The sequence below is a fragment of the Nerophis lumbriciformis genome, linkage group LG11 (genome assembly GCF_033978685.3).
Source record: "Nerophis lumbriciformis linkage group LG11, RoL_Nlum_v2.1, whole genome shotgun sequence".
Taxonomy (NCBI): Eukaryota; Metazoa; Chordata; class Actinopteri; order Syngnathiformes; family Syngnathidae; genus Nerophis; species Nerophis lumbriciformis.
Window position 1 is genome coordinate 11,661,144 of NC_084558.2, and position 18,495 is coordinate 11,679,638.

Sequence of the window (18,495 nt, forward strand, 5' to 3'; positions counted from 1 at the left end):
AAGGTGATTGGAAGAACAATTTAGCACTGGTGGTATGGTGTTACACCCTAATACTTCAGAAAAGGCATCAATCGCAAAAACTAAGCCAAAGCATCCACTTGCAGGGGTTCATAGATCACTATTTACATACCTGTAGTCACATTGATGCCTCTATTGTACTGTATTTTGTGACAAACAGTGCAGGTCACATCCATGTTGTTGTTCATTGTGTGTTGTAGTCAAAAAAAGTTAAATCTCCCATCACGCAAAGAGAGCTGACTGTTGTGATGCCCAATGGTCAAAACATAGTCATCAAATGTGATGTGAAATCCAGAGGAGGGGATGTGTTTGACATGATTGCTGCTCACGCCAACCTGGTGGAACACTTCTACTTCGGACTCGCTTACATCGATGGTAATTATGCAGTTGGATAGGAAGATAATACAATTCAGTTGACTGTAGGTATCGACATGAATCTTTTCTTCTCTGGTCAGATAACGAGTTTTTCTTTGTGGACAACGACTGCAAGATCTCCAAAGTTGCTCCAGATAGCTGGAAGAAAGTGCCTACAACCACATTTGTCCTTTTCTTCAGGGTCAAATTCTTTGTAAATGACATTTCTATCATTTTGTAAGTATTTCACTCCTTTGTCACCACAAAACCACAAGCATTCATTACAAATGAACACATAAATGATCAAGATTATCTTTCCACCAGGCACAAACAGACCCACCACCAGTACTACCTCCAACTCAGAAAAGACCTCTTGGAGGACAGATTGTCCTGCCACGAGGAGACTGCACTATACCTCGGAGCATTGGCCTTGCAGACAGAGTATGGGGACTGCATGCCTGAGGTTTGAAGAAACTCAATCCTAAACGTGAAGTTCTGAAAATGAAAGATTGGTGTAACAGTGTTGTTTCTAGGTGTATGGTAGAAACTACTGTCGCCCTGATCAATATGTCCCCAAAAGTGTGATGGAAAAACGTGCTTTGCCTTATATCCTTGGAGAGCTGCAACGACTTCATACCAACAACGGCCAAATGCTCACAGATGAATCAGAACTTGAGTTCCTCAAGGTAAAATATTTCAAATACTTTGCCACACAGATTGATTTCACTCAACTGCAGACTTATGTAGTCTTTTATTCATGCAGGTTTGTCTGCAGTTGCCTGAATATGGTGTCTTGTTTCACCGTGTGACACGCGAAAAAAAGCCTGTAGAAGGAGAAATTATACTTGGAGTTTGTGCCAAAGGAGTTGCTGTCTATGAAGTGAAAAATGGCTGCCGTTGCACGAGTCAGACTTTCTACTGGAGGGAGACAGCCACTATTTCCTCCAATGTGAGTGGAGTGATTCACTTAAACCTAGACTTAAACCTGTTTTGTCCCATAAAACAACGTTCTTTGAAATGTGTCTAGAGACGGAAATTTGTCATAGAGTGTCGGGCTAGTAAGAAGAAGAACACCTTCATCACAGAGACGTCAAAGGTAGCCAAATACCTGTGTAACCTCTGTTCATCCCAGCACAAGTTCAACAATGAAATGAATTCTCGTCAGCTCAGCCACAGCATGGCCTCAGGTACGGTATTGCGCTTTCAATGAGAGGATTTCATGGTTTCCCGAAGCCTTCAGTTTCCCTTTTTCATGTCAAAATCTACAGTTTTAGTTTGTGTATGTTTCTAGATGAGAACATCCCTCATTACGCAACAACTTGCCGGACACAAAGCAGTCGGATCAAGTCCATCATAGGTTCTGAGACACCACAAGACGACAGTGGTCTGACCACTCCTCAAAATGAGTCCCTGACGAGGTTTTGTGAGGACGTCGCTGCAAGGATCGAAGCCCGCTTTAAAGAGCAGCGCCAGAGCCTTTATGAACAAAAGTATGTTGCTATCGCCTCTTATTCCAATCCCCAAAGAAAAAAAATTATAACCTCTCGTCCAGTTAATGTCAGGTAACCATGGACTTTATAATGACTGGAATTATAATTTAAACGTCTACTTTCAGCACCTGCTCCAGTAGTCAGCGCAGCAGCACTGGCATGCGTTCACCGGCCTGTTCTCAGAGAAGTGGATCCGAAGCCCCCTTTAACTGCCCAGCAGCCAGAGGTACACAACCAACCATTTGACTCTCCTTCCCGTCAGATATAGTCATAGTCACAGTCATAGTTTAGTTTATGACAATAAGGTACGCAATATGACCAGCCTTTCGGGGCTGTTAGTGGTGATGGATTTTCATTCCGTGCGGCGGCTGTTTCGTTTGTCAATGGTCGGGTCGATCGTCTTTGGCTTTGAGGCTGCGTCATGTGCATTTTGTTGTGTCTTTTCCATGATGAGGGTGAGTGCATAACATGCTAAATGGATGACTAAATATTTGTGTGAGTGTGTTTGATTTAATATGAACAATTTCATTGGTTCACCTTGACTTGTTTGGCAATTTCATTGGTCGGATCAAATTTGACTGCATATAAAGGTTGTGAACCGGGGAAAATTCATAAACTAGTCGCAGCATTGTAAAAAGAGAAAGATTCAAAGCATGGGAAAAAAAGTAGCATCTTATTGTCCAGAAATCATGGTAGTACCAATTCCTACTCTCACCTATGGTCATGAAGTGTGAGTCATGACCGAAAGAATAAGATCGCGGATACAAGCGGCCGAAATGAGTTTCCTCAGAAGGGTGGCTGGCATCTCCCTTAGAGATAGGGTGAGAAGTTCAGTCACCCGAGAGAGACTCGGAGTAGAGCCGCTGCTTCTTCGCTTGGAAAGGAATACGTGGTGCATTAGTTTAAAAAACACACCATGATATTCGCTTTTTTTAACAACATTGCTGATTGTTGCTCACTGCAGACTTTAGAACATCACTTACTGTACAATGCCTGCTGTCATTAGGATGCCGACTGATGGGATGTTCATATATGACTCATAATCCTAGAGAAAGAAAAGGGAGGTGGAGCCAAGCGTCTTTTTGTGTCGTACTCGCCATTTCCGAATGTGATATTTGGCTGTCAAAGTGTATGTACCAACTTGTCGGACTACGTCCTCAGCCTTCTTCTGTCCAGGTGAGATGCATGATTTATGATCTACAATAAACTTCCAGGGAGCAGGGAAGTGAAGAAACGGCTGACCACTTGGTGATGTAAACATTACACACGTGATCTCGTGATCAGGGCGCCGCTATAAATAGTGTGTCTGTGTTAGCGCTTATAATAACAATATCACTAATACTTGGTTAAAATTTAAGTCACATATTCAGCCATGTAAATGGAGTATTGCTAGCACTTTTTAGATGGTTTTTTTTTTGTTTTTTTTGGGCGGAATAGAGGACCTCCGATTGGGTAATACATTTATTTCCCATATGTCAGTGCATCAATGCTGCGTGCTAGGATATCAATGTGAAGGGACGTTGGCTATTATATTCTTGCCGGTAACTGAGCAGGAGGGGCTTGGAAACGGTTTGGTGTAAAATTTCATATGAAGCACCTTGGTATTATTATTTGAGGTTTTACATGCATCAATGTACGCAAAATAAGACATCCTGGGGATTGCACGAGTTGTTTTGTTTGGCTCAACAAAGGGTGGCTTTCCAAAGTTAATACACATTCATACTGACCTCACACAGGCACTGCTGACACGTCCACGATGCTAACTATCAATCATGACTATCTCCATTACCTTATACATGGCGATACGGCGCTAAATTCCTTACTCATGGTGCTGCTGTACACTTAGAATCTCAGTGTTTGGCCCAGCCAACAACCATAGATTTTATGGAAAAAATAAACTGGAAGCTTGGTTGCCAGAATTTTATGATTTAAAAAAACACAACAGTTGTACCTTTTTTTTCCATTTACACTAATACACCGTAAAAACTACTGTATGTCATGTTTTTTTGTCCTGTCCAGCTACTCAGGCAAATCATATTGTTGATGTAGATGCCCAAATGAAAAGAAAAGTGTGAGATACTTCTCTTGTTGCCCTATTTGTAATTGACTTCATTAATTGGATTTATATTATTATTTGGTGCAGCCGGGCCGGAGCAGGAGGGGATAGAAAGAGAAAAAAAGGAAGACAGGGGGGGAAATTGCGGGGACAAGAAGGGGATAAGACAGAGAGACAACAACAACAGCAAACACAACAATAACAACAACAACAACAACAACAACAGAACAACATCAGCAAATAGAATATGTACAAATATGAAGAAGAAGCAGTTAGTGAAATCCATCCATCCATCCATTTTCTACCGCTTATTCCCTTCGGGGTCGCGGAGGGCGCTGGAGCCACCTCATCACAGGGCCAACACAGATAGACAGACAACATTCACACTCACATTCACACACTAGGGCCAATTTAGTGTTGCCAATCAACCTATCCCCAGGTGCATGTCTTTGGAGGTGGGAGGAAGCCGGAGTACCCGGAGGGAACCCACGCAGTCACGGGGAGAACATGCAAACTCCACACAGAAAGATCCCGAGGCCGGGATTGAACTCACGACTACTCAGGACCTTCGTATTGTGAGGCAGACTCTTCCACCGTGCTGTCAGTTAGTGAAATATCAATAATACAGAAATGACAATGAGCATTATTACACTACAAATGGAGCAATACAAATACCAATAGAAACAGCACCATTGATAATGAATAATAACAATAATTACCTCTATTATCAACAATACAATTGTTTCAAATGCAACAATACATATATGTAATGATAACTTCAAATACAAAAGAAAGCAGAAAAATGGAGGGAAAGAAGGAGAAGCGAACTGTATTAACCTTGTAGATTTTTATAGTAACAACAGGTTAAGCTTAGTCAGTGTGCCATGTGTTACCCAGTTTCCCCTAGGGCAAGAACGTTAATATATGTTTGATGAAACGTGATTATATGCATGTACTGTATGTATATGTACATGTATATGTACAGTATGTGTATATGTATGTTTCTACAGTGAATGTATATGTACAGTATGTGTATGTGTATGTTTGTACAGTGAATGTGTGTGTGGATGTATGAACTTTGAGTGTGTAGGAATGTACTATATTTGTGTATGTATGTGGGAGCATAGGTACCTATGTGTGCGCGTATGTATGTATATATGTATGAATAATTGTGTGTATGTGAGTATAAAGGTGTATTTGTATGTACAATATATTTGACACCCAGTATGTGCAGGATTTTAACGTTTAACCAATAAAACTTGGCTTCCAGTGAGTCTAAATTAGTTTGTACTGGATTAGCGTGCATTTATTTTTATGTCTATCTCACAGAAACGCTAACTAAACAGGGGTCATCATCAGAAAGAGAAGTTATATGCATCTCTCTGAAGAAAGACCCAAAGCTTGGGCTGGGTAAGATTTTACAATACACTTAATAACGGCAAATAGTTAAATACGACATACTTCAGTTTACAAAAGAAATACAGTTAATGATGATAGAGTAAAGGTTATTGCATGCTTTTTAAACTAAAACTGTGGTGTGTATCCATGAAGGTATAGTGATAGTGGGAGAGGACACAGTGGGGCGTTACGACCTGGGCATTTTCATTGCATCTGTGTTACCCGGGGGACCCGCTGATAAGGACGGACATATACGGCCAGGTATATCTGAAATGTTTTTCTCATCATTCTAAAATATGAATTGAATTGCTTCAAACACATCTTGTTCTTATGATTTTGTTTGGTCATAAAACAAAACAGCTATTGCAAGCTTAACGTAGAAAATAACATTTTGGTGACCTTTGCCCCTAGGTGGTCGCCTGATCTCTCTGAACCACATCAGCTTGGAGGGCGCCACCTTCAGCGAGGCAGCGGAGGTCATGCAGAGCAGCCCGGAGGAGGTGCAGCTCATTATCTCGCAGCCAAAAGGTGCTCTGTGTGTGTCTGAGTGTCCATGTTTGTGTGGTGGTTGCAGCCCTGTTGACTAATTTGCATACGGGTGGTCCTTCGGTGATAAACAAGTTCCGTTTCAACGATTGAATACAAGTCGAGTTTCAGTGTAAGTCAGAACCTTTATCTAAATTACACCTAAATTAACACCAAAGTCACTCTTTCGACATATACATTACAATAATGAAAAGATAAATACAAGACAAAAAAAAGAAAAAAAATCATAAAAAAAGTGAAGAATTCCTTACTCTTTTCCATATGGTTGACATTTGTTCTTGAGGAGGAAGGAAGTGTCAATAATGAGAACACTATATTGCTTAGTTATCACTGTCCATTTCATCCTAGAAGATTCTTCCACATGTTCAAAGGCATCATCTCTATTCTTAATGACATGTCATGCATCGATTCTTCTACATTTTACGATACCTAAATCTTAATGTTTTACTTTTTTGTATTAGTTACTTACTTTCATGTAATTTCCTTTAGTTTGGTGCACTGTGCCCAAAAGAGATGTTGTCCTTCCTCAGCGTAACCAGCGCTATCGCATATAACTCCGCCTACACATTCTTCCACCGCACGCACAGAACTAATTATCTTTTTCTTTTTGTATACAGTAGGAAGGAGATTCATATGGCCCCATTCATCACAGTTTACCTGACACATGAAACGTGCACTATCCTCTTTAGCCGCCAGATGGTAGTTAAGTGTTGATTATCTTGAAATACATTTTGGGGGAATTCCAACTTTGACAACAGCGTCAGTCGTTATGTAAAGTGATTCTTTCCATCATTTTCAGCAGACTGCTTTGCAAAATGATTTAACCGCCCCTCTTCCGCCCAGGAATAGGGCCATATGAATCCCTTCCCGACTGTGGTATTTATAATTTATGGGAGTGCGCTCGTAATTCCGAATGCAACGATTAATCAATTATATCGATTCATTTGATTACAAAAAAGCTTTAATTCATATTATGTTGCTTTATTAATCGTTTAATGAGTGTCACTAATGGGCAGCACGGTGGAACAGGGGTTAGTGCATGTGCCTCACAATACGAAGGTCCTGAGTAGTCCTGAGTTCAATCCCGGGCTCGGGATCTTTCTGTGTGGAGTTTGCATGTTCTCCCCGTAACTGCGTGGGTTCCCTCCGGGTTCTCCGGATTCCTCCCACCTCCAAAAAACATGCACCTGGGGATAGGTTGATTGGCAACACTAAATGGTCCCTAGTGTGTGAATGTGAGTGTGAATGTTGTCTGTCTATCTGTGTTGGCCCTGCGATGAGGTGGCAACTTGTCCAGGGTGTACCCCGCCTACCGCCCGAATGCAGCTGAGATAGGCTCCAGCACCCCCCGCGACCCCGAAAGGGACCTAGCGGTAGAAATGGATGGATGGATGGAGTGTCACTGATAAAAATAGATAAAATCCGGGCTGCGTGGAGTGCCCGGAACTTAAAATACGCGGACAAAGTTTCCGCACAGCTGCTGCGATGGGGTGCATTTTATCGTTTTTATTAATGCGCACATTAAGTGCAATTTCAATGTTGATTTACATTTATTTAAAAAAAAAAAAAAAGAGAATGACGGTTATGGCAAGGCGAAAACATTTTTATTTCAACAATGATCCCTAAAACACATATTGAATATATTGAGTGCATTTTATCCGATTACTCAATTACTTAAACAAACTAATCGCTAAATTATTTGATTATTAAATTAATAATACTCGTAACACTGAACTGTTTATCAACTCAATACATACACGTACAAACACCTCAAGTTCACGTGAAAATTGACTTTCCGACTAGTTTTTGTCACGTTTATTCTCAGTACCCCAAACTCCAAACACTGCACGGCCTTCTGCATTGAGGAACTACGAGTCACAAAGCACACTGATGGCATTCGGACAATCGGGGGAGGACAGCCTGGATGAGATCGTCTCGGTCATGATGGAGCCAAAGACCAGCAATAGGCTACACATCCCCCAAGAAGTCCGTGTTCTTAACGCGCAGGTATGACCAACATTGCAGGTGTTTTTTTTAATTTTTATAAAGGAGTACTTTTACAAATGTTAATGCCAGGTATGTGGCTGTGCCTTTGTACCATGATTGTAAAGCACAGAATGATGATCTCTCTTGTTGCATGGATAGATTAAATATTTTGGTCATTAATTCAAGGATGGATGCATGCTTTCTTCCTCTATGAACTGCGAGAGGCCAGAGGAGATCACTGTGAAGCTCAAGAAACTATCAGGAAGTCTGGGAATCAGCATTACTGTGAGTATGTTACTAGTTGGTGGCTTGATGTCAAACATAGTAGTACTGTACGTCAATATTCTGTGCTTGTCAAGTTTACAAGGCTTTCCCAATCAAAATATAGTACATCGGTTAAGGAGGGCTAGCTTGCTCTGCTTTGGCAATCTAGTGTAACTTATGTTTAAAGCAATTAAATAGGCTAGACCAGGGGTCCCCAAACTATGGCCCGCGGGACGTATCCGGCCCGTCACCGTCTAAAATCCGGCCCGCGGGAAGTCCCAAGTTAAAAAAAAGAAAATAATTTTTCTTTTTTAATTATTATTTTTTTAAATGTGTCCTTTCTAATCCATTTTCTACCGTTTGTTACTCTCAGGGTCTCCTAGCCACTCAGGCAAATCATATTGTCTAAAAATGCATTTTCCCATCAATAACGTGACATCGCGCTTGCACCACAGTGTTGGGGGAGTTTTAAGTGCGTGCTCTTTCACTCAATTAGTGTGCGGCCCCCGGCCCAATTTTTTTAACACAATGCGGCCACCGAGTCAAAAAGTTTGGGGACCCCTGGGCTTGACATTTATGGATTGCCATGGCAACCTATTATGGCTTCTGTTAAAAGCAATTATTTATTAGACAGGTAACAAATTACTTAAATCTAGATTGAAGTTTAAAAGGGAGCTGCACTTTTTTGGGAATGTTGCCTATCGTTCACAATCATTATGAAAGATTTATGGATTTTTTTTTACGCATTCTAAATATTAAATATAGGTAAATAAAATCCGCTTACAGCCAAGCCAATTGGAGCTCTACTCTTTACAATAAATAACCATTCAAAAAGCGCAAACAATACCCCATTTACATTTCGTGACTTGAATATTAACCAAGTATTAGTATATAGTTATTATAAGCGCTAACGCAGACAAACTATTTATAGTGGCGCCGTGATCACAAGCTTTTGTGCCTATGTTTACATCATTGAGTGGTCTGCCGTTTCCTCGCTTAACTGCTCCCTGTAAGTTTATTGTAGATCACAAAACATGCAATGTCACCTGGACAGGGGAAGTCTGAGTAGGTATTCCGACAAGTTGGTACACTTTGACAGCCATTTAGGACCCGAAACTGGCAAGGATGACACAAAAAGACGTTTCTTTGTGAAGATTATGAGACATTCTTCACCTAAATTGGAATATATGAACATCCCAGCAGTTGGCATCGTAATGACAGCAGATATTGTACAGTAAGTGAAGTTTTATTATGTTTGTTGGCTCTCATAAAGTTTGCAATGAACAGAAAAATCAGTGATGAAGAAAAAAAAAAAGAAAACATAGTGATGTGTTTTTTAAATTAATGCTGTTGTTTAAAATGATCAAAATACGTAAATATTAAATATTATTAATGTGCCTGTTACTACATTACGTATAAACTTACATCATGTATATAAAACCTCAATGGAGATTTTTGGATGTTTTTTTAAGGGCTTTGTAGGCGGAACTGGGCGGCTCCTATAGACACCGTGTAAGCAAACTTTTGATCACATTGATTTAATATCCCATCCATCCATTTTCTACCGCTAGTCCCTTTTGGGGTCGCAGGGGGTGCTGGAGCCTATCTCATATTTAGAGTGCAAAAAAAACCAAAAGAAAAACATCCATCATCATGTCTTTCATAATGATTGTGAACGATAAGCAAAGTTCCAAAAAAGTGCAGTTTCCCTTTAAGACCATAAATTATGCTGTAAAACTACAAAGATGGTAGATGTTTAGACTTAGACTTCGACAAACTTTATTGATCCACAGGGAAATTTGTTCCACACAGTAGCTCAGTTACAAAGGATGGAAAGGGCAAAGATGGCAAGGATGGAAAGGATAATGCAAGTATAAAGTAGACTAAAAATTTATTTTTACGTACCCTGCAAAAAAATATAAGTCGCCCGAATTTTACCGGAAAATTGGTGTGAGGTTTGCGCAAGCGAAGCTGGAAGAGTGACCCCAGGATGTGGAGACTGCAGGGGTAGCGCAGGTAAAACGTTATTTAATGAGGGCAACTAGGAGAACTTATGCAGCTAGGAAGTGCACAAAAAAGGCTACACTTGTTCAGGTAGTAACAAACAATGATCCAGTCCTGTCAAGGATTGGCAACCAGGGGCAGTTGTGTCTCAACCAGAGACAGGTGAGGGAGGCAGCACTCATGCTGGAGATTAAGTGGCAGGAAAGCAATACATAGGAAGTGGAAACAAGACAGCTGGAAGGGAAATATTATCAAGCACAGGTAGATAAGGCCAAAACTGTCATGGAGGGTCATGACATACAGTAGTTTTCACGGCGTATTATTGTGAATGAAAAAAAAGGCACAACTGTTTTTTGTTTTTTTTAATCATAAAATTCTGGCGACCGAGCTGCCATTTTATTTTTTCCAAAAAATCTATGGTAATTGTTTCTACAGTGTATTTGTGTAAATTAAATGACACCACAGTTTTTTTTACAATACAATTCTGGTGACTGAGCTGCCAGTAAAAGCTTTTGTCATTTTTTACAGTGTACAATTTGATAGACACTTTGCCTTGAATTCATAAGTCCAGCAGATATGTGTTGCTGTCTTTTATTTTTTTTAAAAACATACAATTTGGAATATATAATAATATGGTATTTTTTTCCATTATTCGATAATATTAAAGAGTGAAAATATATAGAGTTACAAACAGTATATTTTTCTGTCAACATGGAAAGAACATATACATTTACGTAAAGATAAGGTATTTTCTAGATGCATATTATTTCCAGGCTTTCGTGTGCTGTATAAAATGACATGGCGAGCCTTGAGTTTGACAACGGTGCTTTTAGTCTATGAGGAAATGAGTGTGGCGTTACAAAGTCTACCGGACTCAATCTCATTAACATTTGTGCTCTGACAGGATTAGAGAGAGGGAAGGTTGTTCTAGTCGCACATGCAAAGCTGTGTTGTACCCAACTATGAATAATACTTAAAAGTATTTTAAGTTGTGTAACATTAATGCCTAAAATAAAACACAATGTCATTCAGGGTGGTGGCAACGCTGGCCATCCTAATGGGGGAATGTACATCAAGAACCTCATTCCAGGAGGGTCTGCTGAGAAGGACGGACGCATACATGCAGGTATAGCTGAGATAATAAATAACTCCGAATACTGAATTTCACATTTACTATCCTGTTGTGTTTTAGACTTCAGAGTTATTTGGTCCATGCATGAGACTAAAAACTGTTTTGGCCACTCATAATGTTCTAATAATGACAGATGTAGTATGTAAAAACATACTGTAGGGCACGTGCATGCATGTTAAAGGGCTCACTCATGAACAGGACCCAGAGGTACTTGAAGTCCTCCGTCTCCCCAACCCGGAGATAGCACTCCACCCTTTTCCGGGCGAGAACCATGAACTCGAACTTGGAAGTGCTGATTCTCATCCCAGTCGCTTCACACTCGGCTGCGAACCAATCCAGTGAGAGCTGAAGATCTTGGCCCGATGAAGCCAGCAGGACCACATCATCCGCAAAAAGCTGAGACCTAATCCTGCAGCCAACAAACTGGATCCCTTCTACGCCCTGACTGCGCCTAGAAATTCTGTCCATAAAAGTTGTAAACAGAATCGGTGACAAAGGGCAGCCCTGACAGAGTACAACCCTCACTGGAAACGGGTCCGACTTACTGCCGACAATGCGGACCAAGCTCTGACACCGATCATACAAGGATTACCTGAGGGACACGGTCGAATGCCTTCTCCAAGTCCACAAAACACATGTAGACTGGTTGGTCAAACTCCCATGCTCCCTTAAAGATCCTGCTGAGAGTATAGAGCTGGTCCACAGTTCCACGACCAGGATGAAAACCACACTGCCCCTCCTGAATCCAAGGTTCGACTATCTGTGTAGCCTCCTCTCCAGTACACCTGAATGGGAAGGCTGAGGAGTGTGATCCCACAATAGTTGGAACACACCCTCTGGTTCCCCTTTTTAAATAGAGGCACCACCACCCAAGTCTGCCAATCCAGAGGCAGATGTCCACGCAATACTGAAGAGTCTTGTTAACCAAGACAGCCACACAGCATCATTTCCTATCTGTGTTTGTGTGCGTATTTATGCATCTCTTTCAAGTGTTGTTGGGAAACTACTACAATGGTACCTTAATTCAAGAGTACCCCATCCTAAGAGAGTGTTTTGAGATAAGAGCTAATTGTTATGCTGTTTGTTGCAAGCAAAATTTTAAGTACAAGCATTTCGTGTTGTGTTACAGTGAACCCCGTAAGGTCCGCCTGATCTAGTCCTACTCGCTAGCATTAGCTTATAGCTAGAGATCCACATACATTTTTGTTTTACTACAGGAGGAAATAAAGTGAGTGTAAAGGACACTGATGAGAAGAAGAAGTGGATGATATTCATTTAATTAAAAAAAAATCAAAAACATGATCAAGAGTTGGTGAAGCAATTCCAGCGTATGACTGCACCATACTGAAGCAGAAGGAGTTTAACGCCTGCTAAAAATGTTAAAATAATATCCAAATGGCAGACATTCATCCATGAAAATATGGAAAAGCTGCTGATGGTGTGTTTGACGGAGAAGCAGTTCTAAGGAGATACCATTGAAGTCAGCTCTCAAACTACTGTAGTTGTTAGCAGTACATTCTATTGTATTGTTTTTATACAATATTTATAATCTAAAAGCATTTTTTTTTTTTTAAATGTATGTTACTTGTTAAAATTGTGCTCTTTTGGGGGAGGCGAAGCACCAATTAAATTGATTTTAAACCCTGAAATTTAAAAATGCTCGATAAGATTGTGTAATTAATTTATAATTAAAAATGGTGGTTATAATGGGGCTCAATGGAAATATTGGGTTAACATTAATTCCCATAATCTGATTGACCTTGAAGATGTTTTGAATTGGTACTTTTTAAATAATTCAATTTGGAGTAAAACAGAAATTTTCAACTAAATTGTTTTGGGGGGGCCACAATTCCAGAAAGTTAAGGACCTGGGGGCCGGGCCAGACTATTAGTCTTATTTTGTATAGTCCGAAGAACCAATGTCCTCTACAGTGGACATTTGATTTTATTAAATTTATTTAATCAGAGTTACAGGAGCGCTCAGCTGTTTTTAAGGACCTTCTGCAAAAAGCTAGTCAAATATCGTCTCTATGACAGCACTCTAGTTAGTGTTATTAAAAATCTGCTGCAAAAATGTGAGTCTGTCACAAGTTTTTTGAACTGAACTCGTGGATCACAATTTGAATAGAATTGTAAAAAAGAGAGGCCTTAAAATGGAACCTTGAGGAACACCCCTAGTATACCAAAAATGACTACTGACTGCATCTGAAGTAAACACGCTACAGCAACACCTTTGTTACATAAAAAAATGTGTAACTGCCAAAAAAAGACAGGACTTAAAGGGGTACTTTGAGGAACGCCTCAATTATGTAAATCACAAGTTTGGACAGCAGTGTTCTATGTTTGCTTACAAGGTTAAAATGTCAATGCAAAGGTCTGTCAATGTGTTTACAGTGGTCCACATTCCTCTAAACAACAGGACCACTGTAGTGTATTTCGAAATTTGCTGCAAAAATGTTTGTCTGGCTAGTTTTGAACTCAACTGGGGGGCCAGAATGGTGTCATTTCCAGGGCGGATTTGGCCTTGGTGTAAGAGAAGCAAAAAATAATTGCCAAAAATTAGCTCGAAAAAGACAACAATTTCACCATAGTAGTTGTTTTGCAGCAAGATGCCCCTGCAGAAGCCTAGAGCTCAATCAATATCGTCCAATATTGATACACTTGATAACTGTCAAAGTATATCAGAGAACCAAAAAACTCTCACAAAGAAAGTTCATATTTGTACTCTATTTAAACTTTTAAACTTGCATTTTCTCACTGCTACCTACCACTGCAAGTAAAAATTGTTACATGACTCCTCTGTTCTGACTGACAGGTGACAGGCTTTTAGAAGTTGATGGGATCCGTTTTCAGAGCATCACACACGAGCAAGCGGTGGAGTGTCTGAGGAAAACCAGGGAGGTAAATGTGAATAATTATTCTAGGAATAGAGTAGTGATTCTCAAACAGTGGTCAGAGTCGTGTTTATAAAGAGTATGGCCAACCTGATTTCAGGCGATCTCCGCAATGATTGGTCAAAAGGCAATCACGTGACTACAGAGCGTCATGAATGCTACCAATTTTGAGCTGATGCTATGTGTTTGCGGCACTTCCTCGTTAGTTTTTCTATGTGATTAATGCCCTGTCGTGCAGCATAACAGAAGAAATTAATACATTTAAGAGATGATTTGAGAAAAAAAATACTATTTTTGAATCTCATTAAAACTAAAATAATGCACTACGGTAACAATAAAAGAGAAAGTCAAAGACAAATACAAATAGACGGACATTGACAGAGTAAACTAAGCCAAATCCTGGGTGTAATAATAGATGAGAAAATTTTATTGAAAATCCCATAAAAAATATACAACATAAAGCGGCAAGAAACACGTCAATAATGAATTAAGCAAAATATTTTCTGGACATATTCTCTACTGCTCACTAGTGTTCCCATATCTGAGTTGTTGTGCAGAAATATGGGGAAATAATTACAAAAGTACACCTATTCACTTAGCATATTACAAAAAAGAAAGATTAGTTGGAATAATACATAATGAGTGATACATACAGTGATTACAAATACATTGGAGGCAGCCACCACAGTTGACATACTTCACACAAAAGTCACCATTTCTCTGTGATTGTTGGTCCAAAGCTAATGAAGATTTTGGCAAAATGAGGGTAACAAGTTAATTTTTGGTTGTTCTGTGTATTTATTTTTTTTAATGCTTACTGCACAGTCTGGTGCGTGTTTAAAGCCTGCTGGTCATGAAACATTGCAGGAATGCATCAACCAAGTTCGTCAAATACGGCCGGAATATTATACTTTCACAAAATAAAAGCATGTTTTATTGTAAGTTTATGAGCTGGAGTATGTTTAGAACTATACGTAGTTGTATTATTTTGGCTTATTTCATCAGAAAAACTACTGTTTAGTTGGCGATACTCTCTTTGTACACAACTCTGACTGTGGTTGTACGCGGGCTCCACCTAGTCGTACGCTAAAAAATCCCTTAAATAAATATTCAAACACAGTGTTACTGCTCAAACTGTGTGTAATGTTACAGTAGCCAACAATAATAGTTATACTTGTTAAAAAAACGTCTACCTTGATTTCAATGAATACTTAGGCCTACTGCGCTACTGTATTTTAATGTTGGTGATTATGGTGGTACTTGGAGAGCCACCTGTTTTCTGAGGTGGTACTTGGTGAACAAATTTAAGAACCCCTAGATTAGAGGACTGAAACCATCCTCTTCCATCATGCAGGTGGTGACTTTGGTTGTGGAGAGGGGGCCCATGACGTTCCCCAGGGGGTCTCTGGGTGCCTACACTGACACCAGCAGTGTGTCCACTCACAACATTGATACCAGGCAGCAGAGGATCAACAGCTTCTCGTCTATCAACAACCCTTCACATGCTTTCTGTGAGCAGCCCAGCAACTACAATTTTGTCACTGATGGTACGGATCCCTAAAAGGTCTTGCACACACTCACAGTGATACGACACTTGTACAACAATCTACCAAAAAACTGGTCTGAGTGCAGATCGACATTCTGCCTTAAAGAAAGTCACTTTCTCTATGTAGTAAACTGGGTGACTGCACAAAGATGAACTTTCACACACTTCCTGAGCTTCCTTTCTGACCCTGACTTTCCTCTTCTTATCCCTCCCTTATCATCCTCCTTGTCCACCTAACTTCCCATACAGGACCATGAACTAGATTACATTACATTACATAACATTTGTAGTCAATTGAGGCCAATTTAGTTATTAATCTGTTAACTACTTACTGACTGAGTAATGATTTTCTTATTTTTTGTTTTTATTGTGTCTCCAAAAGCTGGAAGGACACGCAAGTAATGATTTCTTTATTTTGAATTTTGTAATATTGTATGTACGTCTTCACTCAAACATCAAGATATACATGATGTGGGATTGTAGTGGTTACTTTTTCATATTAAAATGTATTTATATTTAAAATAGGGACAGGACATAAAATGAAAATTGTGTCAGATTCTACCCAAAAGTTAATTTCAGCCTGTTGCAGGTGGATAATATCATGCAGAATGCAAATCACTTATTTTAAATGTGCATATGATTTTATTTTACATATGTTTGGAATATCAAAAACAACTACACACATAAGAAACTCTTTCTTTTTAGGGAAAATACTGAAAGTTGAATTTGGGTTTTGTTTAGCAAAAAAGTAGAATTGAACATGCATATAGTATGGTTTTACATTTGCTTCTAAAACAAAAAAACACTGCACACATAAATGACTGACATTTAAATTTGGGATTAGCAAAAAAGTAGAATTAAATATGAATATTCTAATAATACAAATAATAATAATGATAAAATTTTTAAGCGCTTTTTAGCACCATTCTAATAGTATAATTTTAAATATGTTTTCAAAAACAAAAACAAGTACACACAAAAAAACGTGTTTCTTTTTCAGAAAAAAAATGAAAGTTGAATTTGGGTTTAGTCTAGAAAAGAAAGTAGTATTAAATTTGCATATTGTATTATTTTATATCCATCCATCCATCCATTTTCTACCGCTTATTCCCTTCAGGGTTGCGGGGGGTGCTGGAGCCTATCTCAGCTATATATTTAAAAAAAACTAAAACAACTACACACATAAAAATTATGTATTTTTTTTCCCCAGAGAAAATATTGAAAGTTATTGGGTGTTGTTTAGCAAAAAGTTAAATGAAATATGCTTTTAGTCATATTTTACATGTTTTTAAGATAAAAAAAACAAAACAACAATTACACTTATCAAAAAAGAGTAAATGTTTAAAGTTAAATTTGGTTTTATTTTAGCAAAAAAAGTAGATCGAAATATGAATATAGTATTTTATATATGTCATTAACATAAAAAATACATGCAAAACACTGTTTTTTAGTAAAAATATTGAAAGATGAATTTGTGTTTAGTTTAGCAAAAAAATTTAAATTAAATATGGATAAAGTATTTTACATTTGTATTAAATCAAACAAAGACAAAATATTGAAAATTAAATTTGGGTTTATTTTAACAACAAAGTTGGATTAAATATACATATATTATTATTATTTCAAATATATTTCTATAAACAAAAACAACTACACAAAAAAACCGGTTTCTTTTTCAGAGAAAATATTGAAAGTTAAATGTGGTTTGAGTTTAGCAAAATAAAAATAGAATACAATGTTACGTAATGCCCATCCATCCATTTTCTACCGCTTATTCCCTTTTGGGGTCACGGGGGGCGCTGGAGCCTATCTCAGCTAAAATCGGGCGGAAGGCGGGGTACACCCTGGACACGTCTCCACCTCATCGCAGGGCCAACACAGATAGACAGACAACATTCACACATTCACACTAGGGCCAATTTAGTGTTGCCAATCAACCTATCCCCAGGTGTATGTCTTTGGAAGTGGGAGGAAGCCGGAGTACCCAGAGGGAACCCACGCAGTCACAGGGAGCACATGCAAACTCCACACAGAAAGATCCCGAGTCTGGGATTGAACCCAAGACTACTCAGGACCTTCGTATTGTGAGGCAGATATTAAAAGTCAAGTTTAGGATTAGTTTAGCAAAACAACTAAATGACTAAATATGGATATGGCATTATTTTACATATGTTTTTAAAATGAAAAAACAACTATGCATAAAAACTTCATTTTTTTAAAGAATATATTGAAAGTTACATTTGGTTTTAGTTTAGCAAAAGTGTAGGATAAAGTATGCATTAGTATTATTTTACATTTCTTTTTAAAAAGAAAAAATAACTAGATACATAAAAACTCTTTCTGAGGTATAGTGTAAGTTAAATTTGTGTTTAGTTTAACAAACATTTATATTGTTAAAAATATAATTAGATATGCATATAATAATAAGTTAGTAAGATTAAATTCCTCTAGCACTTTGAGACACTCAACTCGTAATAATAATTTACATATGTTTTATGTATTTTGTCAAAGAAAATATTAAAAGTTACATTTGGGTTTATATATCATATACAAAACAGTTTCTTTTTCAGAGAAAATATTGTAAGTTAAAACTTGGTTGGGTTTAGCAAATTAAAAATATAGTAATTTTTTAGATTTTTTTAAAATTTAAAAACTATTACACATATATAAACTCTTGTTTCTTTTTTCTGAAAAATACTGAAAGTAAAATGTGGGTTTAGTTTAGCAGAAAGAGTAAAATTAAATATGCATATCTAATCCATTATTATAATAATTGTACAGTATTATATTTTAAATATATTTTTAAAA

The 18,495-nt window shown here is 38.3% G+C and overlaps 1 protein-coding gene across 5 annotated transcripts in view; it reads left to right on the plus strand.

The window, feature by feature from the left end:
• Positions 1 to 18,495, plus strand: part of frmpd2 (FERM and PDZ domain containing 2) — a 31,914-nt gene that overhangs the window by 3,056 nt on the left and 10,363 nt on the right. For 3 of the 5 annotated variants that reach the window (XM_061967392.2, XM_061967393.2, XM_061967396.2), the window contains 16 exons: positions 219 to 393; positions 474 to 609; positions 697 to 835; positions 906 to 1,058; positions 1,136 to 1,321; positions 1,400 to 1,559; positions 1,664 to 1,862; positions 1,988 to 2,088; positions 5,248 to 5,328; positions 5,470 to 5,577; positions 5,728 to 5,844; positions 7,688 to 7,869; positions 8,035 to 8,133; positions 11,149 to 11,242; positions 14,063 to 14,148; positions 15,496 to 15,688. In XM_061967392.2, coding sequence (XP_061823376.1) covers positions 219 to 393; positions 474 to 609; positions 697 to 835; positions 906 to 1,058; positions 1,136 to 1,321; positions 1,400 to 1,559; positions 1,664 to 1,862; positions 1,988 to 2,088; positions 5,248 to 5,328; positions 5,470 to 5,577; positions 5,728 to 5,844; positions 7,688 to 7,869; positions 8,035 to 8,133; positions 11,149 to 11,242; positions 14,063 to 14,148; positions 15,496 to 15,688 — 2,209 coding nt within the window. Of the gene's footprint in view, positions 1 to 218; positions 394 to 473; positions 610 to 696; positions 836 to 905; positions 1,059 to 1,135; positions 1,322 to 1,399; positions 1,560 to 1,663; positions 1,863 to 1,987; positions 2,089 to 5,247; positions 5,329 to 5,469; positions 5,578 to 5,727; positions 5,845 to 7,687; positions 7,870 to 8,034; positions 8,134 to 11,148; positions 11,243 to 14,062; positions 14,149 to 15,495; positions 15,689 to 16,069; positions 16,086 to 18,495 lie in introns of all 5 variants that reach the window. The other 2 variants (XM_061967395.2, XM_061967394.2) reach the window with 2 other exon arrangements.